The sequence below is a fragment of the Aphelocoma coerulescens genome, chromosome 8, assembly GCF_041296385.1.
Source record: "Aphelocoma coerulescens isolate FSJ_1873_10779 chromosome 8, UR_Acoe_1.0, whole genome shotgun sequence".
Classification (NCBI taxonomy): Eukaryota; Metazoa; Chordata; class Aves; order Passeriformes; family Corvidae; genus Aphelocoma; species Aphelocoma coerulescens.
In genome coordinates this window covers 29,974,386-29,999,596 of record NC_091022.1, presented here as the reverse complement: position 1 = coordinate 29,999,596, position 25,211 = coordinate 29,974,386, and the positions used below count along the sequence as shown (strand labels likewise).

At 39.8% G+C, this 25,211-nt stretch overlaps 1 protein-coding gene across 1 annotated transcript; it reads right to left on the bottom strand.

Annotated features, from left to right (window-relative positions):
- Window positions 1-1,001: 1,001 nt before the first annotated feature.
- HOOK1 (hook microtubule tethering protein 1) lies at window positions 1,002-25,178 on the bottom strand. Its single transcript, XM_069023543.1, has 22 exons — window positions 25,069-25,178; window positions 20,773-20,858; window positions 19,142-19,214; window positions 18,787-18,837; window positions 17,655-17,787; window positions 16,954-17,021; window positions 15,693-15,755; window positions 14,919-15,002; window positions 12,168-12,334; window positions 11,422-11,562; window positions 10,132-10,333; window positions 9,193-9,303; window positions 8,807-8,894; window positions 8,662-8,722; window positions 8,097-8,237; window positions 7,410-7,497; window positions 7,043-7,077; window positions 6,414-6,496; window positions 5,954-6,054; window positions 5,518-5,619; window positions 4,768-4,836; window positions 1,002-4,570 (listed from the first exon to the last, which is right to left on the bottom strand). The coding sequence occupies exons 1-22, from the start codon at window positions 25,117-25,119 to the stop codon at window positions 4,412-4,414; spliced, it is 2,157 nt and encodes a 718-aa protein (XP_068879644.1). The 5' UTR covers window positions 25,120-25,178; the 3' UTR covers window positions 1,002-4,411.
- Between the last annotated feature and the right edge of the window lie 33 nt (window positions 25,179-25,211).

Sequence of the window (25,211 nt, the reverse complement as noted above, 5' to 3'; positions counted from 1 at the left end):
AGTTAGTTAAATTCCAAAAAAAGAATGCATTTCACAAGCTTCTTGAGTATTTTGCCCCCCCCCACCAAAACCATCTCCCACATGTGACCGGCCTCAGCTCCTCCTTTCCTTTGCACGCAGGGCTTTCATCCTGCACTCCTCTTCCAGGGACACCCCTCTACAAACCTCCTGCTGCAGTGCCTGGCTCTTCAGGAGCTGCCAGAAAGCTGCACACAAACAGGGTCAGGGCTGAACACATCCTGCAGCTTGGCTAAGGCTTCCTGCACAGCTGAGCACCTCTTCACTTCCCTTCTCCCTCACACACCTGCAACGTTTTGGTGTTCAGTGTCTGAAACTGCTTTTATGTCCAGCCTCAGAAAGCAGGAAAAACAGTTCTTCCATAGTGCCTTCACACTCTCTGGGACAGGCCCTTCCATGCTGAGGAATCAACGCAGCTCCTCATCCTCAGATCTTCGCTCTGGAGGGCTGAAGGCTGCCTGCTCTTTCCCAACATCACTTCTGGGTTGGCAGTAGTGCTCAGGGAACAAGAGCTGACAATGAGGCTAAGAATGGAGCACATCACTCACCTGCAGAGCAGCCTGGACAGGGCAGTCAGTTTTCTTTTCCAAATAAAAGCGATTTAGAGCTGTACCTGTCCCCTGTGTCCTCAGAGGTGGGGCTGAAGACAGGCAGAGACCCTCACCTACCTCAGCAGCAATAATTACTGAGGTCACTTCACAGCTCATCTGTAGAGGGGTTTAATCTTTTCACTTCACAAGGCCCCCTGCCCAGCTCTGAGACAACTGTCTGTGGGCCAAGCAGAGGGAAGCAGCTTTGGGAAACAGCAGAGGAGAGCAGCACAACTCATTACATCCATATCCCCATTATAATACATCTTTATCCTGAAACAGGACATTTTAGATGGTGCAAATGTACCAACATGTAGAACCAGGTAATGCATTGCCCAGAAACAGCATCTCAGGACCATTAAATACATTGCTTGGAATAAAGACACCAAAAAATTAATTTTAAAAATCTTTATGTGAATATAAAAGAATTTTTCCCAAAGAAAAAAATAAAACCAAAAGTTTAAAAATTAGTGCAATTTTTCGAGTTCTATGCAACACAGTGTTTACATTTGTTTTAAAGAGAAGATGTAGACACCAATACACTGAAAACCTTAACTCCAGTTTTAGGGGAAGGGGAAAAAGAAACAAGTAAGAAAATTACTGTACTAGACATTACCAACTCCTAAACAATTGTTTTTATATTCTAATTTCTAAACTATTTATGGCTACCTAAATAGAACATCAGTATTGCTTATATTACTTATTTCCAAGTAAGTGTGTATCATAGAAAATAGAATACCCATATATATATTTCAATGAACAAAAAAAATCAGGTGAAAATTTATTTTCAGTGAATGTTTCTTAATCCACTATATAATAAGGTTGTTGCAAAAGAATCTTCTCAAAACTGCTGCCTGACCCATCTTGAGTAAAAGAACCTACTAGTCCATATTTTGTATTATTGCTATAAAACACTCCTCTTCCATAGTAATTAATCTTATATAAAAAATACTTAACAAATGATATGTCAATCAGACCATATTTATTGTTTCTTTGGATCTACATTACCCGTTTTACTGGAAACTGGCTGAATTACTAATAATGCTGTGTAACTTCAGCAGTATTCAGTGATTTCACCTCATATCTGAGTCTGCTCTGAATGGCACTGATGGGATGGTGCAAATTCATCCTGCAGGAGAGCCAAGGGGCCTCTTTGTTCCTCCTGCCTCAGCAGTGGTGCATCAAAGGACATGGATTCACAGAGCTCTGCTGCTACGTGTTGGACACAGCTCAGCTGTAACACAGCAGTGTTTTTAGCAGCTTTTTGGTTTGACACAAGTGAAGCAAACATTAAAATGATCCTGATCTGATGGTCCTTCCTGCACAGCCAGACAAGCTGAAGTGAATACAACACCATGGCTTATAATCCAGTATTTATTTCTACACACCAGGTCCTTGTTCACAGGATGGAACCCAGGTTTAACCAGCCGTAGACCAGCTGCTTTTAAACAGGTGCTCAGTCCCAAAGAAACCCTTGAGTGATATTCACAGGCTTCACTCTTAACAGTTTGGAACAAAGTCTCAAATAAGCAACATTTCGCCCAATACCTGAAAACCAGATTCATTTTGGCAACCCCAACGTGATTACTGGGGACAACTGTGCCCTGAAAAAGGCTGGTCCCTGCCTGTAGTTCAGAATTTAAATTCTTCCATCACTAGTCAGAAGACAAAACTTCCAATTAAATGATAGGGAGGTTCTTGGTTATTTTTGGTCCCAGGGTCTGCAGTTTTGAGAAGTGTAAGTCAAAGACATTTGCCCCAAGTTTGTCACTATTCAGCACCTGACAGACTACTGACACAGCTCCACTACTGTGAGAAGTACAACAAATCAAGCCTACCAACTACATGAGCATTTGAAGGACATCCATGAAAGTTTCCATGCTGCAAAGAATGAGGGTTAAGAGACCCACTCAACACTATCAGAGACAGCTCCACGTTTCACTAGAACACACCAAGTACCAGATTTTAGGAATGGAAGCATCTTGCTCAGACTTTATCTCCTACTCCACTGCTCACCCCCACCTCCCACCCACAGCACCGGCGGATTAAATATGCAACCGTACCATAAAAACACCAACTCCACTAGCACCACTGCAGCAGTAACAGACCTCAAACCCCACGAGGTAGCCCAAAGAAGCAGAGAGTCCTGAAGAATGCCACCACAGACAGCTCTCCTACAGCCACGTGTCTGGCTCATGCCACACTTGCACGAGACCGGCTTTTAAACAATGCCTTTTGAAGGAGGAGATCTGTTGAATGCCTATTCATACACACAGCACTGTAAAACAACCACCACAACTAAGAAGCAACCCTAAGTATCAAAAATGAATGCTTGCCTTTTCTCTGGCATTACATGCAATGGCCAATTTAAAATTTAAGATGTTGGGGAAGTAAGAAATCAAAGGACAAGCTATAGTGAGGGGCAGACAAAACAACAGACTATCCAAATGTCACAATTCAAAAGCTAAAAATTCTGTAAAGCTGAACCCTGGTCTCAAATCAAAGATAGCCTTAATGGTGAGACAGATGTGTTTTCATTCTCACATGTAGCTGAATTTTATATTAGATGGTGGTTTGGTACAGCACCCTCAAATACTTAATTTGAGTGTATTCATTTCATTTTAAGGGCTGCTGCAATTTTATTTTATTTAACTATGGGTATAATAATCTTTCCCTAGACGACTTGCAAAGAACAGACATTAACAGGTTTCTTAAAAATACAATTAAAAACAAAAGTAAGACATTTGGGAAATAAAGTCACAAATTTTGTGAAAGACAGCAACTTCCTGCACACAGATTTCAGGTATCAACCCCCATTTCATCTTCTATTCAAACTATTATAGTTTATGCACTTTTCTCCCTGCCAACAATCAATCTCTGCTGCCAGTAATTGCCAAAGCCATCTCTCATTCCTCTGCCTAGCACAGTTAGCTCAGAATAACCCAAGTGAAACTACACTTAAAAAAGAGGAAATGCAATTTCCATGCACAGGGTTGTATAAATAGGTTGAAATAAATGGGGCTCCTTCCCACCTAATCCCCTTTCTGCAAATAAATGCAGGGTACCAATATGCCAGACTTTTAAAATATAGCCCAGACTTTTGAGTTAATATAATAGCTTTTTTCTTACCCAGGAAAAGACAAGCTTTTTGGCTTAAGTGAATTCAAATCTTAAAGACAGGTTTTCCTCAGTGTATATATGCACAAACTTAAGCTTTGCTTTTTTTTTTTAATAAACTGAGCAATTCTGCTTCTCACAAAACAAATCCTGTCTTCTGTTACATAACAACTGGTACTATACCTTTATTTTCTTCTCCTATAAATGCAAGTATTTTCTTGCTTTTAAAATTGTAGTTTCTATTCTATAAAAGTCTTTTTTTTAAAAGATGCTATCAATCTTTTAGATCTATTTTCAGAAGAGCCCAGCAAAAATGCCCAATATTGCCAGTTTCCTGAAGTACACCTTTGCATAACATCTTTCCATTAAAAAAGTCAACTTTCTAGCCCAAACCCATTTAAATAAACTTTTAAATATATAGTGCCAAATTTCATATTTACAATATAATCTGAAGGCAAATATAAATCTTTTTAAGTTGTGCTTGTACATGCTGCAGTTATTAAATCTACTTGGAAAACTACGTGCTACCTTCTGGCTGATCACCTTAATCCCTTCCTGACAGGTTCTGATGTTGGAATGTGCAGCTGCCCACCATTCTAACCTCCTCTTTCATCAAGTAGGTAAAGTGGAAGGTATAAAACATTTAAGGACACTTTAGCATGTGAGTTTTCCTCATGCCCTGGTGTTTAATCAGCTGTTGCACCTGGTACTTTAACAGTGAGGTTCCTCCTGGTGTTGGTGACGTGCCGCTGCTGCGCCAGGAAGGAGCGGCCGGGCCCGGCCCCGCAGCTGCCACTGCTGCCAACCAGCCTGGCTTCCATGCCCAGCTTCTGCAGGGTCAGGCTCTGCAAAGAGTTAAACTATAACTTGAACAACAGCAAAAACAGAAGAAAAAAATTACCCTTCTCGCTCATGCTTACTTAGTATGCACACAGAATTTTTTTCTGCTGTATTTCTTCGACTAACTAAGATTTAACTGGCACATGGAGCAAAATATGTTTTTCTGATTTCTGAAATACCAATAAGTGACTTTTTGACCCACCTTGTTATACCATGCAGTTACAATCAGCTTTTCCTCATAGTCACGTAGCTTAGCCATTTTGAATTCATTCTGCAAGGAGACGAATCTCAGTGAAAACACAAATTTTAGGTGCATAAACTTACTGCAGTCCACTGAGTGAAATAAACACAGGCAGCAGAAATGCTTCAATACACAAAGTAACTACAAAGCCTAGATGTATAAACAAAAATACTTTCATAAAAGACTGAGAGATAAATATCAGCCTGCTTTAAGAAGAGGCTGAACTACACAAGTTGCAGTTAGAAACACAAATGGAACTTGGAAATGTACTCTGAGGGTTTGTGTGGGGAAATGCACAAGGGGTCTGCTGTGTATCAGAAAACCTATGAATAATTTAGTAATTTTTCACCTGAAAAGAATGTACCTCCAGTGACTGGCTAATTGCTATTATATAATATACCTCCCTAGTACACATTACATAAAAGAAATGTGAGGCCACAGCATTTATACAGTCAGACCTATCAGCCTACTGAATCATGTTGAGGAGTCTCTGTATTTGCTGAGGCAACTATTCTAACTAGCCCCTGCAATATTGCTGTGAAACTGAATGCATTTCCCCAACTCCTTTGATATTTGGACTACTGTCAACAATCCATTCAGAATTTCAGCCAAGCAGATTTTACTGAATCACTAGGAAACAATACCTTGAATGCCTAATATCAGAAACAGAGCATATTAGAAGTCATTATTAAATATATGTAAGACTTTTACCTCTAGTGCTTCAATTCTTTTGTCTTTTTCCATTATCTGTTTTCTGAGCAACATAATTTCTGCTGATGCTGGATTTAGCTTGGGGTCTAACGTTTTTATCACCTGGACAAGGCAAAACAAGAGCATTACAAGTCAGTTTGATTCTCAACAGCTCTCCATCTCATCTGCTGACAGGAGGAATGTGAGAACAGGCTGGGCACTGGTCAGGCTGTTCCACTGTACAACAGGGAGAAAAGGATACAAAGGAATGCTTACTGCACCTCATGCTCAGCCTAAACCCTATTTATTCTCTCAGACTTAACTGACTGCAGCTGAACAATCTGACTAAAAATGCAACATGTAGCTACTAATTTTAATTGGGAGGTGGGGACACACACTCAATTTGTTTAACAATTTATGAGGGAGGAATGCATATGTTCAGAAACATGCCACTCACATTCCTTGCTTTTTCAAGGTACATTTTATATCTTTCTTCCATTGCTTTCATATCCTCATCTTTTTTTCGTAAAGCTGCTTCCAGCTCTCCAATCTTCTGGGCTGTTTACAGAAATTATCAACAAAGACATACAAAACAAAAACTGTTTTTTCAAGGCTTCTGTGTTCTCTTGATTTCACCACCCCCCAAACAGAGAACTACATTGAAGCTAGAAGGTTTAAGTTCTTATTTTTGTTTCAGTTGTCCCACCTGACCCTGAAATCCCATTTTGCAGAGCACTGTTCAACAAACCTCATCCCCCCCAGGATCCTCTCCCTTCACACCCCCCAGTTCAGATTTAAAGCTAAGCTGCAGCAGAAAGCCTCATCCAGACAAGCATCCTATAGTCCAGTGGATATGGGAATAATTTCAGAAGAAACTTAAGACAGTCTTATGAAAAAAATACCAAAAAACAACTCACGGTTCTGACTGTCATCCGGCTGGAGCTCTGCAAGATCAGCCTCCTTCTTCTGTAACTCATCATGAACCTCATTCAACTTTTCCCTATGAATGAAAATTTGGGCTACGTATTAAGCTCACAAATAATTCCAGGTTTGACAGCTGAAAGCTTAAACCTCCTGACAGAATCATTTAAATAACTATTTTAAGCTCTAGCAATTCTTCAGGGTTTGAATAGAAATACTAGTATTGTTAAAATTGTGACTTCTGAATTGATCCTTCTGTAGTTAAAACCAGGAAAATGAACAATTAAGCCCCTCCAGCATCATCTTAGCAAGAACTACATCTGCTGAAAGGATTGGAAATGTTTCAGAAGAGTGGAACACACTCCGAGTGATGGTTTTAGCAGCCTGTTGTAGAATCAAAACAGTTAAAATGCTGATGGTGGTGAAGAGACAGTGAAGTGGTACTGGTATTACAAGATCATCATGGTCAGAGTAAACAAAACTACAACACCAATATTTAACTCACTTTATGCATAATTCTCAAATCAATGGCTTAGAAAAATAAGACATCTCTACCATGATTTAAGCAGTTCCTGTGCTCTATGTAGTGTAAACCAGCTATTGTGGATGCATGTGCCTTACTTACATGTGTGCTGCCAGTTTCTGCTTCAGGTTGCTGGACTGTGAAAGGAGAGAGTTAAAATTCAGTTACATTTCAGTATTTCATAACCATGCAACATTCAAGGGCTCTTACAAAGCAGCCAAGAATACAGAACACAACCAAATAAGCCAAAGCAAATAAATCCATTGAATGATAAAACTACAGATTTTTTAAAGTAAAGTAGAAGGGTTACAGATCCATAAAGAATCACATAAAACATGAGTTTTTCAATTGAACTGCAATTGTGGGGGTTATTTTTCAGATACACTGAAAATTAAGATGCCTGTCTAAACAAAGGACTTGCTGCTACACTGGAGGACTTTAAACAAAACTGGCAATATGTTTCACTTACTCCCTCAGTCTTGGATCCCTGCTCCTGTAGAGTCTTTTGCAGATCTTCAATTTGCTGCTGTAATCCCCCAATACGCTCTTCATTGAGCCTTTTAGGAGGAAAAGACAGTTATTGCCCATCTGAATAGTTCACAGGCAGACTTTTCTGTTTCATTAATTTTTCAGAGGGTCTACTGAGCAGGATTTAAGCCACAAATAAACTGATTTCAAATGCTTTTAGTTTGACTTGAACTTCTGCTGAAACAAACATGGAGCTTTCTTGAATACTTTATAATGAAATTCCTGTAATCATTTCAAGTTTTGAGAATACCTAACTACCAAAATTTTCATATTCTAGTAAACTGCTTTAGCATTCATTGATAGAAAATCCATGGTCTAAGAGTCTGAAGTTCTAGAAACAGAGTTCACATCCATTCTTGGTCTACCAAGAATCACTCACAGCTAAGAAGAGTGTGCTGTAAGCAACACTTCCCTCAGGGTATGGTACACACAGATCTACCACATCTCACACCACCACATTTAAATCACCTCCCTTCTTCCTTACTTCATAATCCTTCATTTATGATTACACAGGTGAAAGAAAAGGTTCCTCACAGTGCTACACTACAGATGCATGGCACAGGTCACCCTGAAACTGCAGAGATCACTTTTTGTTGCATTTTAACAATGTTGTAGTTTCACCCATCACCTTTTCTCAGTTTCCAGCTCGTTCACTGTCCGGTGCTTCTGCTCCAGCTGTTCCTGGAGCTCTGCAATCCGTTCGTTTTCTGATCCTTCCTGTTTCAGTAGGAGCATCTTATTTTCATGCTGCAGCCGGATAAACATCTCTCTGAATCAAAAACAACAAAAAGAAGTCACTGTTAATTAAGAAGGTGACTAAGAAGAGAAAGTAATAGCCCTGTTCACTCTCCCAGCCTCAAAGGGAGCCAAGCAAGTTCTGCTTAATGATATAACTGGGGTAACAATGCCATTTGTTATTAAAAGGCAACTTAAAATGTTTGAAAACTTGAAGAGATATGAGCAGAATTTTAAATTGTCACTCCAAACCCAGATTTATATACAGCAATCTGATATGACTTTAGGAAAGAAAACAAAGTAATTACAGTATGGGGAAATAATTATTAACACCCAGATGGGGGCAAAGCAAGGAGTGGGATAAAGAATCATATCGATGAAAATACTGAACTTTCACACAGGCAGTATCATGCCCCACCTATGAATATCTCAAAACAACCTGAAACCTTTCGTCTCACCTATATTCCACTGGCAGAATTTCAGCAGCAAGATTCTCATGGCTTTTAAAACGAGATTCACCTGAAATCACATGAGGGGTTTAATTTAACACACTCAAAGAAACCTCTAATACAAATAAAAAAGCCTCTAAAGAGAAAGCAGTACCTGTTTGACTCAGGTGATCCTGCTGCATCTGTGCATACCGGAGCTCCTCATTTGTCTCCCTTAATGCATCACACTGCACTATCAATCTCTAACAAGACACATTTGAGGTGGAATTAGGTCAGGCTGCACCACTTTTAAAACCAAATAACCAAATAATCAGAAGTAATAATGACACATGCACGTTTTAAGTTGGTCTTGATGATCTTGGAGATCTTTTCCAACCTTCATGATTCGATGATTCCATACTATGTTTTATATGTATATCCATATGCACAGGGCACTAAACTTCACTTTTAGGATGGCACTATTGCCAGGAAGGTTCTCCTCAAGCAGAGGATTTGAGAGAGATTTATTAGGTGCTCAAACAAACTCTTGAAGGGACTTACCTCTTTTTCTTTCATTAAAGCTTCATATTTTTCTTCAAGTCGCTTCATTTCAAATGCCAGCTTATCAGCTCTTTTGGATTCTTCAGACAGTTTGTTATGAAGCTCCTGGACCTTTTCATAAAAACATTATTTAGCACAGGAATGCTGCAAGATGCTTCTCCCAAAAGCTGTATTAAAACAGTCACCCCTGCCCAATTCAGGCAAAATAAAACAGTTCATCACTCAAGCTTAGGGAAGAGGAGATAGGATGGGGGCCTATGTGTTTTGGGGGGTTTTTGTTGGTTTTTTGGTTTTTCATTTAACTCTCTAAATTACTACAAAAATTGAAATTAAACTTCTAATTTCCATGAAGAAAGATAAGAATATAAGAACGTAAGCACATAGTGACAGGACAGGGGGAATGGGTTCAAATGGAAAAATAACAGGTTTAGATTAGGTATTAGGAAAAAATTGTTTACTGTGAGGGTGGTGAGGTCCTGGCACAGATTGCCAAGGGAAGTTGTAGGTGTCCCACCCCTGGAAGTGTTCAAGGTCAGGTTGGATGGGGCTTGGAGCAACCTGGGATAGTGGAAGGTAGAAGGTGACCCTGCCTATGGCTGTAGAATGAGACTATCTTCAAGGTCCCCTTCCAACCCAAGGCATTCTATGATTCCATATAAATTATCTCAATTACAGCTGATCAACCTCTCCCAGGCACACAAATTACTTGAGGTCAGAGTAAAGAAGAAAAACGTGCAGGCTATGGACTCTCACATCAGTCGAGAGGACAACTACAGTCAAGCTTGCAAGTTTAACAGACAGGGGAAAACCCACAAGGGAATGGCAGGGTATGAAGGAGTTTTCACAAGTAAGAAATTCCAAAGGGACAATGCAGGGTTGTTAAGGTGCTCCCAGCTACCTGGGGAAAAATGAACCTTTCAAACACAAGTGCTGCACTACCTGTCTTTTGTAGGTTTCCAGCTGGGCTCGTGCTGCGTTGGCTTTCCTGAGCTCATCCTCCAGGCTGACTGTGTTGTGCATGTACATCACGTTGGTCTCCTGCAGGGACTTGACCTGCCTGCGGAAATCGTTCAGATCCTGCAGCTTCTTCCGATACACTTCCACCGTTGACTCCAGCTTGCTTGCCTTGTCTGCAGTGGCCCTTAAGGTATAAACAGCAATGAGAAGGAAGGATTACACAACTCCAACTCTGCTGACACATGTTTTCAAAGAGAGATGTGACAGGCTTAGCAGCAGTTACATCTCACTGCTTTATTTTGAAATGTATCATCAACACAAACTTGCTTAATAAAACTGAAATCAGCCAACCTTCAAGTGAGACTGACAGTCACATTCCAGCAAGGGTTAGTGGGTCAAATATCCCTAAGGAATTCCATGGCACCACAACATCCTGTGCTAGACAGCCATCTCAAAGTACTGGTACCTGGTATGCTCTCACTGGGGCATCATACAGAATTAGAACACAACTGCTCTATGAAAACAATCACTGGCAGATACAACCAAGAACTGTCAGGTGATCATTAACAAAAATCTACATGGTAAGAAAATATTGGGACCATAAATTTAAAATTAATATCTGTGTTTATTATCTGCATTTGTATCTTACCAGAAGCTGGTACAAGAAAATAATGGAAAAAATCTATAGCTAGGATTTGTTTCAGATGTTATTTAAGAACCACTAAGTTAAACACCTGAAACCACTTTTCTTTCCTGTTTTATTCATATTATTTTATGAATATTCACATATATTGTGAACATAGTTTCACAATACAACTTGTGTTGTATTTTGGATATTTCTTGGGTGGTCTGGTATTTAATACAGTTTACACAAGCTGGAATGTTACATTAAATTTTCCTGAAGGTTACTGTGTGTTTCATCTTCATTTTGTTAAGGATCTCACTAACCTAAATCTGACCTAGAACACTGACACAAAGTTAGATTAAAATTCTAGCTGTATATATTCTTTTCTACATGAGAACTTCCACTTTCTGTCCCACATGAAGAAGCCTAAGTTCTGTAGTCATTGCTTCACAGACAAATTCCATGTGTTATTCTTGACAAACAATGGAGCGTTTCCCTGAAAGTCTGCACTTCACCTCTGCTTTGCCAAAGATCTCATGCAGGTAAGATCTGCAAAAGTAACACCTCAAAAAAATCTTGTTAAAGACAAATCCTTGGATTTAGCCATTCAATCCTAATGTGTGTGGGGAGCTCTCCCTGCTACATACCTAAGAATGTCATTTTCATCCTTCAAGGCTCTTGATTCTTCTGCCAGAGAGGTCAGTTCATTGTTTCTATGCTGCAGCTCAATCAATTGTTTTTCTAGATCTTCACAGTGGACACGATAATCGTCTTTTGCAGCTTCAAGCCTACCAGATCAAAACCAGGACCTTTGTTAGGAATTCATCATTATTGCAGAGTTTCATTTAGTACTAAAATTACTAAAAATAAGTAAGGTAACAGAGAAACTACTGATTTAAGTAGCTGGAAAAATGTTCCTGCAAACATGGAACATTTTGTTGTCTACCTGTTAAATCACAGTGGATTGTACACTGCAAATTTACCACACCAGTATCAACAAATCACATGAAAAGTGATTTTGTTTCCCAATGTGGATCACAGAGAGACCAATATGTGAAAGGAATCAGTTCAGTAGAGAGACATGGTGGTGTTGGGGTGGGGGGGTTAGGGTTTGTTTTGTTTATGCACAAATCATTTCAGTCCTCATTTTTCTGCCTTCCATCACCTTTTTGGTACTATTAAAAGGCTGTGCCAATTACAAACTAATACTTTTTACAACAAGTAATAGATTCTTTTTCTATTTAAATAGAAGGACTGTCTTTAAAATATGTGTACACAGCACTAGAAAGCTTTTCATGCAGAAGTAATTTAGATGGAAAATCCCCAAAGAGTACCAGAAGTTTTCAGAGTACATTAGACAAGTGAGAGGTTTTTGGGGGAAATAATTTCATACCTGAAGTTTTCTTCTTGCAATTGTTCCAGCTGCAACTGTGCACTAAAATACTTTTTTGCAACCACAGTATTTGGATCATCAAGAGAGTCATCTAATTGCTCTAGTCTGTCATTCATAATCTCATTTTCTGACATCAAGCTGTTTTTTTCATCCTGGAGGGCAGCCACCTAGCACAAATGAAACAGCATGAACACTGTAAGACCTGTCCAAAGAACTGAGGCAAGACAGCAATACATCACCAAATTAGTTTATGAATAAGGCTGAGCGTTTAGAAGTTTTAGAACGTAGTTTACAGAGCACACTTGAGCATACAGATGCTTTAGTGTATGACAGTTATGAAGCACTAAAGGAAAAGTCCCTCTAAATAAAAAGACAAATTTCTGTAACTGAAACCACGGTAAAAAGGCAGACAAAGTGATATGGAGAGAAACTGGTACTTCCATCAAAAACACCACGGACGCCGTACAAAAAACTCTGAGTATTGGTGCAAGAAGTGTCCATCTTGCCTGTACCTGACAGCCAGAAGCAGCATGGCATGGCCAGCACGCCCAGGCTGCCGTGCTCAGCAGGGAACGGCTGCGAGAAGCGGGGTTGGCCGAAGCGCACACGCACGGACAGCCTGGCCAGCTTCGGGGGAGCATGCAACCCTGGCAGCGCCACACACGGCTACCCGGTGTCACAGCTAAGCACGGGGGCTACAACACTTCACTGACACGAGCCAGCTTCACAGCCAGGAGGATTAAGAGGATAGAACCTTTCTAGTGAAAGCTGTGGTGTTAATTTTAACGTCCTGTCAAACATAAGAGCACGTAGCGTGTGTTAGTCGCTGGCATTTAAACAGGGACAATATGCTTTTTGGGTTATGTTTTCCTGAATCATAAAGTAAACCTACCTTTCTTATACTCTTGGAAAATATCAAGGAAGACTGAGACCTTACAAGTGAATTTATTAAGAATTAGTTTAAATGAGAAGCGTCAAGTCAATATTATGGCTTCAAATAAATAAAATTACAAAAACCATCATGATGACATTATTAAACAGATATAATCTATGTATGCGAGATTAAGAAACAATTTGTGATCATAATTTAAAAATCTATCAGTCAAACAGATGTAAATGTAAAAGTCAAACAGTAATTAATCTGCCACTTCATTAGGTGCTGGCTTTCTGGGTTCACTCCTTTTTATGTACCAAATGTCATTTACTATTTATTTCCATGCACACAAACACCTGTGAGTAGAGAGTGTATCTGAGCCCTGCTCAGCAGAATGCCTCCTGTTCAAGGTCAGCCACTCCATAAGCATGCCCAACATTCAGACTTCTAGAAAAATGCTAAAACATCATCCATCTTAGACTTAAAAAAACCTAAAAATCAAACTATGACACAACTCAGAGTAAGTCTTATATCTTTTCTCAGTTCATTTCTGGTAGCCTTCTCCTCTTTTTTATTATTTCAACATAGCAGAAGTGGCATCAAAGTCAATACAAATTAGGAAGAGAGTTTTTAAAGACACATCACAGTACTACAGAGCTGTGGTGTCATTAACTCGTGTTTACATTCAGCAGTACCTGTCCCTTGAACACCTTTCACCTGTCCCATGCCACGTTACCAGCAACGGGCTTTGCATCATCTATGATTAATTAACAAAATTCTGGAAGAAAAGCTGTGGAAAACAGGAGAACACCTGGGATCTCTCCTGCAGATTCTTCTCACAAGCATTTTTAGATCTCTGTTTTCACTCGGAAGCCTTACTACTGCCTCAAGAAAGAAAGGAAATTAAATATCAATCCAATTATAGCAATAGCTTCCTGGGCATAGCAAGTAGCTCTGAGCTGCTTTAGACACAAGTATTCTACTCTTTCAGTTGTCATTGTCAGTAAGAAATGTAAAACTGGCCTCTGCTTTTGTGGGTGTTCATTTCCAGAGGCCCACACAGCCAGTACAGCCCTCTGGCTCCTACAAGAAGATGCCACCCAAATGTTTTTTTTGTGCAGAGCCAAACCTGACAGGAATTGCCTTCCCAGATAAAACTCTTTCTATTCTCAGATTATAGTGCCATAAGAGAGGGGCTGAAAAGTGATTCTTTTTCTTTAAAAAGTTGATTGAAATGCAAATTTCTCGTTATTGTCATGAAGTCTTCCTTTCTCACAAGAGTGACTTGATTAACTGCTACATCCATTAAAAACAAAAATAGGCCTATTAGTACTGTTGTTTGAAAATGCCAGCAAGGATATATTAGTTTTCATTATTTTTATCCTGAAATATTCTCCATGTTGCAATTGTGTATGAGAAAAAGTTAGCAAGTTTTAGATAAATTACAAATTTTTGTCATTCATCAACTCCTATTGAAACAGCATCATTTTCCTATGATTAAATCTAATTACTGTTTATTACACGAAGTGGATTTTTTGGACACAGTACAAAAGACTAGAGGACTGAAAATGAGAAGGGCGATTTTTAAAACCATGATAACATTGTTTTAACACTACCTGCTGCTAAGGGTAAACACTAAGCTAAGACAAAGAACCTTTGAGATAAGCTGGCACAGGACCTTAGCTTACACTTCCATCAGAAAACTCTTTCCAGTAATTGCATTTTGGAGCACAGAATGATTGCTTTTCCCCCATGAGCAGCTAAGAATTCTCCCAAAAATTTAAACAATGCAAAATTCAATTTGCCCTTCATAATTTCTGCATCTTAATAGCAGCACCATTACATATTAAAGAAATAAGCAACTGGCTGTTTCTTACCTGCAAATCCAGCTCTTGACATCTTTGTGCCAACTCCTCTTTTTCTGCCAGTGCTTCCTGAAGGTCTTCCAAGGCTTTTTTAAGCTTTCAAAAAATAAGGCAGTCAATTACTGTGGCCCCCAACCAAAATACTCAGTTACAGCTTCTAAAGTGCCACAACTGCATACACCAATTATTTAAATAGGCTGTTAGGTGCACACATTGACACACAAACCTATATATACTCTGCTAGATCAGGATCCCTGCTCATTTCACGTGCCTTCTAAATGACTATCACATGTAGAAAGTAAATTATTGAAACCCAACAACCTAGGCTAAAGGCACAACAAAACAAAATACAGGAACATTCGTGCTGTCACCATTTCCAAATCCCTGTTAAATCAAATGCCTGCCCTTCATCTCAGAATAGAAATACTGATGCTTCTTTATGGGCAGCTACTTTGAAAGACAAGTTCATTTTATGTGCAACACTTTGTAGGGTTCAAACTACATGGAATTTTCACAACCACTTAAAAATAACCTGAAGCACTCTTCAGGTTGAGCCTTGATGCACCCCTACCCCTTCCTGCAATGTAGGCTTGCACTGACCAGTTTTACCCCATGCAGGAAAATGACACAGCAGTCACTGTAGGGTTTTAGAGAAGCTATAGGATAGCACTTAAGTTTTCAGTTAATTAGCACTGAAAACCAGCATTACTTCATTTAATAGGATGGCAAGATACCAACTTATTGTTCAGGCTTCATCTACAACAGCAACACAGATCAGGCAGTTACCTGCTGCTCCACTTCACTTGATGCATCACACGGGGAAGGACCCGTTACTTCCTTGCTCATGAGCTACAGAAAGAGGCCACAGCAAAAAAGGTTAAATTAGAGGTTATAGATCTGTAAATTCACTGTCTACTCTATTTTCCATTGTGTTATTGCATCCCTTCAATATACCCAAACAGATTAAAAACACTCCTCCTCACCTCATGACTGGTAAAAGATTTAAACAGATCTACAATAAGATGATTTTTTTACCTCCCTCCTCTCTTAATTAATCAAGAGGTCAGTAACGTTGTAGTGGATAAATGTGTGATGTGTTGAAGGTATTGCCACCCCCTAGTCAGTCAAACTGGAATGAACCAGAAGACAGTATTTCAATTAACTTATCACACTTCTTTGCGTCCCATTAATTGCCACTAGACAAACAGTGACAACATTACTTCTCCAATACAAAGATGTACAGTGTGTATTTACCAACAATTAAAGGGCTTTACTCCTCACTCAGGAATTACTGAATTATTTCTAGACCTTATTCTAGAAAGTTTACTTAGTCAGAAGGCAACACAAGGTTTATGGATTTATTTCTACCAATAGGACACTTAAAGGGTAACTTTAACTCACTTTAAAGACTATACAGTCAATTTAAATCTAAGTTATAAAGCCTATTACCAACTCCACTGTTACCTTGATGAGGGTGCAATTGCACGCCTTTTCTTCAAGTCAGTATTTAGTTTTTGCCTCTCTCCACACTCTGCTTCACAGTCCTGAAGCTCTCAAAAGCCAGTGACTGCAGAGCTAAGCTGTGAGCTGGATCACTAAGATGATCCAACCAAGAACAAATTAAGACAGGAGGAGGAGCCCACCATGACAAAAATAGAAAAGATGCAGCTGCAAGCTTGTTAGTCAGAGGCTGGAATGGTCTGTCAGAACAATGCAGCCTCACAAACACCATCAGCTTAACTCTGCAACCAAGACTGGGACAGAAATTTCAGAATCTGACTCCAGTATAATCAGTGGTTGGCAACTGTACACATTTCTGGTGTGGAACAAAAAAATCTTAAGCATCTGCTGGATGTTTGGGCACCACAAATGTAAAATCAAAACCCTTCGGCTGGGGTTTAGGGTTTTCTGTCCTGAACCTCCCAAGTAATTTAGGAAAGTACTTATACTCTTCCCTGACCTTTGCTTGCATGAAAGAATTCACAAAGGTCAACAAAAAGGTATTTGGACTTCTCAGCTGAGCATCAGGCTCTGAACTGTTACTTACCTCCTGAATGGCTGTCATGACAACGTGCTGAACAGACTCTTCAAGGGTCATGATATTCTGTATGTGTTCTGTGAAAAAGGATTTGTAGTGACTCATGACAATGTTCATCTCAATGGTTTGAATAACATGCTGGAAAGATCCAGAAGAAACTATTATCCATAAAGCTCCCTCAAAACAGGCAGTGGTCTTTTTACACAGAGGACTACCATTAACATCCAGTAATATGATAGATAAGCACAAAAGATTATAAACTCTTAACCAGACAAATTTATAGTCTGCCTAAGGAGAGATGCCATCAGAGCACAGAGGACTAGCTCTGGTAAGTGGAGCAAAAACAACCAATTCAATCTTGAGCCTCTGCAGGCACAGAAGAGGCAGTTTCTAATCTAAGGGTTTAATTTAATTTTGCTAGATTTGCATTTGAATAGGAAGTTCTAGGTCTTGGTACGTATTTTAACAATATGAATAAACCATACACACTTCAGACTACATTTTTAAACTTACTCTGAACAAAGTTTTGAGTTTTATTCACAGACACTTCCCATATAATTTCTGCTTTTAAGTGAACTCCAGTTTCAGAACAGGCATTCAGCATATTAACAATGTTGATGGATAAGAAAGAGAAGTTTCTACATCTTTTCCACCTTAACTACCACCTGAGGCAGTCTGCTGTTTGTTGAGCAGGTTAAAGTAGTGCCTACCTTGTTTCCTCTCACAGTTGACAGCACAACCTAAAATAAGCTGCAGGAGCCTGCCCAGTTCCGTGGAATCCGAGTTCTCAGATATCTGGGTCAAGTCTGGAATAAGCTCTTCTGCAATCTGCTGACCCAGGAACTGAAAAAATTTTTTAAAAAATTAAGAGAAAAAGTAGACTCCCACTTTTGTTCAACATGAAAATCTGCTATCACGTAGGAAATCTGGACTCAGTGAGCCAGCCAGAGAAAATGCCCTAGGAGTAAGTTTGTTACCAGGTTTAGTTAACCAGGCACTTCTACATGGAAAAGTGACAACAGTAAAAGTTATTGGAACAATTCTCAAATATTAAAGAACACATTTATTTTACCAACATAATAAAAGGAGGAATTAATAATATTTCCAGATGGAGTTGCTTCCAAATCCTTCAAAAAGCTCCTCACGAGCTTAAACAAGTTCTGCTTCTGGGCTTGCCAGAGGTCCTCAGACCTGGCAGCACATCAGGGCCTGGCACTTGGTGTCACAGCTCAGCCCAGGTGAGACCAGGAAGCCAGAACAAGATCTGGCTAGTTTTTCTAGACCATACCCATTATTACAGAACTGTTATCAAGTCAACACATACACAATTCAGCAATTTTTTTTTTTTTTAACTCAAAATACAGCAGCCAATTTTATGGCTGCTGTACTCATCCCTGAGCGAGACAGAACAAACTGATCCTTACTGTGTCCAGGAGGATTCCTACCTTGGCTCCCAGCTCCCAAGTGAAGATCATAAAACCTAGACTGGGGCTGCTGAGTTTGTTCTGTTGTGTACAAAAGGATTAAACCTTCTATAGACAAGAGCAAACATGAATGCACACACAAAAGTCAACAGGATTCTGCAGCTCAGTCCTTCAACATTCACCTGGGCAGAGATGTGGTTCCCAGATCATACTCAAAGAGCCTTATCTAAAGCACACCTGCTCAAATTAATTTTATATTCACTCAGACCTCCCACTTAACAGACAATTATCATACACTTTCTGCCTAAAAGGTCCTCAAAACAAATTACAGCTTTTTTTCTCCTTGGCAAAGTCAAGGGGAGCAATAATCACCATGTTTAATGATGAGAACAACAACAATAAATTTGTTTTTCCATACCTCATGATAGTAGTCCATAATTCCTTGCAGTATCTTCTTCAAATTACTGGACTAGTTGTTGTACATGAAAGACAAGGTTACAATTTTATTAAAAATTTTACTTTTTATTATATCAGATAGTAATTTCTAACAAAATGGTTACAAGGCAGCTCTATAAGAGGACATAGGAAGAGAATAATCACAACAGAAAATCCCCATGCAATAATGCTGGAAGGCATCCATCAACAGACAGTTCAAGCTCATTTAAAACAGCCTTGAAAAGCTTGAGCTTAATTCTGTAGATTTTGGACTGCCAGACCTCAGGACAACCACAACACCCAACCCCACAAAGTTCACTATCTTCAGTTTTAAATACCTTTATTCTCCAGTTGTCACCAACATCTTCTTTAATGCGATTGAGCCAAGATGCATCAAACCAGGCAACATCTCTGAAATAAAATTACATGATTCATCAATAAGCACAGATTTAAATAAATTAAGACAGAAAATTCCTGGCATTAAATCATCTGATGCTGAACTACAGTGTCTAATGAGGCATGAACTCCTGGAGATTGCAAGGTAAACTTATGTGACAGGAAATTTCTATCCTGCTGGCTGCATTAAGGCACATTCCAGGGCTGGGAGAATTTCTGTGTGTGCCTGAGCCAGCTATGGCTGCAACACAAGGATGTGAAAACCTTTGTCATGCTGAATTTTTATACCTGCTAAAGTAACCATAATGAGGTAAAGAAACATCTTTTTTGACTAGTGCTGACATTATGTTTGGTACCTATTTCTGTAGGCTGGACTAACTAACATTTACTACAATTTGTCAAAGGCACTTATTAAGAAAACACTTTAAACTACTGGCATTTTGCATATTTTGTATGTCTCTAGCTCCCCTGGGCAGAAGGGGATTCACTTTGCCAGCATAAAGAAGGATGAATTGCTGAGGGAGGTGTTTATACACACTGAGCTGCCAAGCAGTACAATCACAGCATAGTTAACAACATTTAACTTTGACAGTGCCCTGTTTATTCACTGCTCTCAAAGCCCCTAATAAAGGACAGTCATTATCCCCACTTGCACATGAACCAACTTGGTCTTAAAAAGTTTGCCCAAAGCATGTGGCAGCCTAATACCCAAATACATGGGAAGCAATCCTCAGCAAGCCCTAAATCAATTTTTGCCATGTCCAGGAAAAGGGTCAGCTCTGTCTTTAAAAGGTACATTTAAAGTCTTTACAAACAGACAGGAGGGCTTCTGAGCTCATTTTTTTGGGGACGTGGGTTGTGATGGTGTTTAAGTCATTTCTTAATAATTACAAAATGACACTTTGAACCTGAGGTGGTAATGCAGACTCCAATTATCTGGGCCAACAATAGCAATAAAATTGCAATGATAACTTGTAGCATGATACTCTTTCAAAAAAAGACTTGCATTACAACCCTCTATGCAAATTTCAAAACTAGTGTACCACTCAGAGTACCAATCTTCAACACACCAATAGAAAAGCTAACCAAAAGTAAAATAATTCCTAACTATTAATTGCCATTGAAGTTTTACAAGTCTTTTTTTCCATATGAATAATAGGTTGTCATTTAAAACCCAGAACTTAAATCTAAATTAATTGAACAACTCCAGGAAGAAAAGAACACAAAACCATCTTTGGAACCTTTAGTTCCTCATTCCAAAGAGGAACATATCGCCTGAAGCATGGAAATAGTGCTGATGGGAAAAGTGAAAAAGATAATGTCATCTTTGCCCAATTATCCCCAAATATGAATTTAATACTGCACTATTTGTATATCTTCTCATCATCTTTTCCATCACGTTATTACTCAACTATTTTATCATCCCCAAAACAGCAATACAAGGGCATACCCTATCTTCTCTTATAAACTGTTCACTCTGAATTTCTGCCTACTTTAAAAGCAACCACATCTGTCAAACACAAAAACCTGAGGAAATTAAATCCCTCTTCTTCCAGCTGAAGAATCAACTTACATTTGGTGAAGCACCTGAGCCATGGCAACCCCACTAGTCAAGTCCTGGACATCTCTGCAGGGTGCAGCTGTATTGAACGTCTGCAGCTAAACCAGGGAAAAACACTGGGGTTTAGTTCAGTAGACAATAAATTAGCTGCCATCTTCCATCTCCCCTTTAAGCCACAAGCAGTTAGCAAGATGTCTTTCTACTTGAAATCCTTTTTGAACCATGCAGACTTTAAAGCAACCCAATTATCTCAACATTTGTGACTGTTATGACTTGTAGCTTAAAAAGTTGGTACGAACACCCATGTTCTGTTTTTCCATGCTAGGCCTTCTGTTGTAAATCAGATTATGGAAAGATAACTTGGGAGACTAAAGTCATATTTACCCAGCCCTCGAATTATGTTGTAGTGCTTAGTTCTGGATGTAACTACCTAAACAAAAAATAGCATCAGAGTAAGGTGTGAATGTTGACAGGGAAAAAAAAAAAATCCAGTCTTTTACTACAAGAATTAAGTGATAGAAATAGGATGGGATTACCCCAATGTCTCTGTTTGAGATACTGTGGAATTTTTTTCAAACTATCCCCAAGCTTACAGCTAACATTTTAACAGAACTACCTGTATATTTAGAATTGCAATATTTTTTTCCTCCAAAGACAATCAGCTCAGAACTAATTCTTCTAGATGAGAGAGCCATTTCCATACACATGACAGTTCATCACAGTTACTCAGGAAAATAAGAGCCTTCTTTACCACAATAAACAAAGCAGAAAGTTCATTATTAGTACTGTTAGAAGACAGAACAGAATGGGAGCAGGTATAGATACTTATAAACCCTGTACATTGCAGAAATTGACTTCTTACACTTACTGCATTTACAATGTCCTAAATAACCTGTGCATCCTCAAGAGGGCTTTCCCACACATCCTGTGCAACACAAGCTTCTTCAGAACTCCTTCCTGGTGAATGACCTTGTGTTTGGGAAATGGAGCTACTTGGACCAGAGTGATGGAAAAGCAGTTTCCAGCTGTGAGAATCTAAGGCATTTTTTGCCCACTCTGTTTTTATAAAGAGTGGCCATACTTCTGAATGCTTGTTTGCTTCCTTCAAAAAGAGTCAAATCCAGCCAAGAGAAGAACTGCAGAACTGCAGAGCAAGCGGTTTTATTCATTTGTTTTTTTTAATTTAAAAAGTGGCTTTAAATCCTGTCTTACAGGAGGAGAGAAGTCAGTAATCCCCCGTAGGTTACATAAAAGATTAAGTGGAACACCACAGCCCAAAGCTGCTGTGCTTGAGAGCACTGGCTTCTACTACTCCAGCAGCCTCAGCACAAACACGGGCATGCAAGTTTACATTCCAGGCTGAGCTTCCCAAAATCCAGAGTTTTATGGCACAATATTCTGATGCTGCCATTTGGATATACCCCTCCTAAAGCAAGGAAATTGCTAAGCAGAGGTGCTACCCTTTCACCTGAGCCTGTTACAGCAGATAAACAAAGACTTAAAAAACCCTGACGTGCAATAATGCTTTATGCACCATCTCCCAAAATAGAAACAGCTAATTAAAATTAAGTAAAAAGCAGGACTGACAGTCCTGGTTTCTCTATATATCTAAAAGTCACATAATGACCTAGAAATAATGAGGGAGTAGAAGTATTAATTATGGGTTCTCCAAACCTTATGCCAGCCCAATCATTTCAACAAAATGGATTTTTACTGTTCTTGCAAAACCAATGAAAGTGGCAGGCGTGGGGAGGAGGTTGGAAAAAGAAGCCACAGACTTCAGGACTGTAGCAGTGCTCTTTTCTCTCTTCTCCCTCATTTTCTTAGTTTTACTAACTATAGCTCCAAGGATATGCTGCTGCTCACACTGAAAACCATTTAGTGAATTCAACCCCAAATGCACTCTGCCACTTGCTGCTACAGCAGAAGTTCTTCTCTCAGACACAGAGCTACTATGCTCACATACACAGCTGAAAAGCTCATTCTGTAGCTCTACCACCAAACATTTGCAGATGAAACACGAGTGTTGAGTGCCCAGCAGAAATCAGCCCATCCACCTGGGGAAGGTGTGCCTTCAATTTCACCTGAGGGTGAGGGGTTGAGTTTCTCCATTTCACACCTGGATTATACACACGAGGGACAGAGGTTTTACAGAGTAATCAAAGAGTTTTTAAAATAAAAATACACACTCCCATGCTGAAACCAAGAATATTAGTAGAATAAGTCAGCCACTGGACAGAATGAACATTACCAGTGGTGCCAGTGCCAAGCAGTGGTGCATTTATAGTGGAAAAAGTTTCCAATTTAAGATGTCGCCATACATCCAGTCCCTGCTTTGGAGGCTAAGGCAGTACAGCACTGAAAAACATCCAGTTAACTTTTCCTCTACACAGAGTGGAAAAATAACTAACTTAGAAAATTGTTTCTGCTACAGACTTATGAGTTCCATCTTAGCAGGTACTACCCAAGTCAATTTTTCATGGCTACTCATAAACATTATTCCTATCATTCAATTTAACTGCTTTATGTTTTTCCTGCAAAATCCTCAGGACTTTAAATTCAATGACACCTGGGCTGCAGAATCAATAGGTAACATTTTTATTTAAATTTTCTCTTTCTCCTCTGGACACGGCATGTTCTCTAATATAGCACTTGGTAAAACAAAACTAGAGAAGTGCCAGATCTGGCAGCAGAACACAGAGAATCATAAGCATCTGTTTGCTCTATTAATGAGCAAACAAACTGAGAAACCATTAGAAGCAGAGAGTTACAGAACCCTTTTCTCTCCAAACGCAGAGCACTTCATCCCCCTCTCCCCACATCACTTTTTTCCCTGTTATTCACACTGAAATTCAAATTGGGAAAGGATGTTTCAAACACATCCTAGTGTTAACAGTCAGCTTCTAAGTTGTAAACTAGGCCTGAGAAATAGGGTGCTAAATCTAAAAACATGCATCTGCTGAGTGTTGTATGGAAACCCGGAATGTTCCTTTACACTGACACAACTGCTCAGTTTAAGGCCACTTAAGGTTCCATTAAGATTCATGATGTAATTACAGCTAGGCACCGTGAGGATACCATAAATGAGAATTAGGCTAAGAAAATTTTAAGCAGGAATTGTAAAAAATAATAGAGCTCAGCAATGATGACAAGATTTGTAAAGGAATTCAGGAATACAGTGATTTGTTTTGCCATTGAATCACAACGGAGTTGTTCTTACTTGACTACTGAGGGGAAAATACAAAATTAAAGAGCCCCAAGAAATAGAAAGATTAAATAACAAAATATATCTAAGTAGACAGAGGTAAGTATAAGACAACCAAAATTCTAGAGACAAACAAAACATTGGGAGAATACAATGTCACTAAAAGGAAAATGGAGGGAGGAAAAGAAAGGAAGGAATTGTTTATCAGTGATTTTTTTACAGACTTTAACTCATCAACACTGTTGTACTGCCATGCAGAAATTAAGAACACCTACTCTGGCTGCTGTTCCTGTTACTTTTACCAGTTTCATTCCTGGATTTCCACAGTGCTTCTAAAACACTCCATTCTCTCCATGATTTACACTTCACAGAGGCAAAACACCTGCTATTTCTAGAGAAACCTTTCACACAGGTAATTGTGACCTTCCCTGCCAAGATTTCAGGCAGAAGTTTTATTTAGTACAGCTCCCTATGACCAAAATTACTGCACCTGCAAGACCAGAATTACAGACAAGATCACAGAAGAAGCTTGGAGAGAAAGATAAAGAAAAAGCAAGAGTGATTGATGAATTTAACAAACATGTTCACACTCGATGACCTTAGAAGTCTTTTTCAACCTAAATAACTCCACAGTTCCAAACAGGTGCTTCTGGCCCAGGTAACATCACACGCCCAGGTGTGGCATGCCTGACTAATAAACGCTTTAACCAGCCGGTATGAAATACTCTGAGGTTTCTGCGCCTGTCAATTCAAATTAATTGCATTTATTTATTCATATTGTTAACTGCCGAACAGTTTCCACACTGAAGCCACCACTGGAGAGCCGCACTTGGGCCCAGGGGATATTCCAACCACCACATCCACACCTCGGGGGTGCCGCGGGCACCTTTTGCTGGCTGTGAGCAGCGTGTTCCAGGCAGCCCCCACTGCCGCGGCCGTGCCCGACCCACCCGCAGCTCCTGCTCCTGCTCCCGCGGGCGGGGACGGAGGGAGGGGTGGACGGAGAGATGGAGGGAAGGATGGAGAGAAGAGCCCCCCGCCGTTGGCGCCTCGTCGCTGTCCTCGAGGAGCCCCAGAGGTGGCAGAACCCCCGCGCCACTCACCCAGAGGATGAGGCTGTCGCAGAGCAGCGGGTCCGCCGACTTCGCCTCCATGGCGGCGGCGACAGCATCCGCGTCCCCCGCCCTCAGGCCACCCCCGCTCCGGCGGCTCCGGCCGCGGCTCCGCTCCGCCCGCGCGTCCCCGC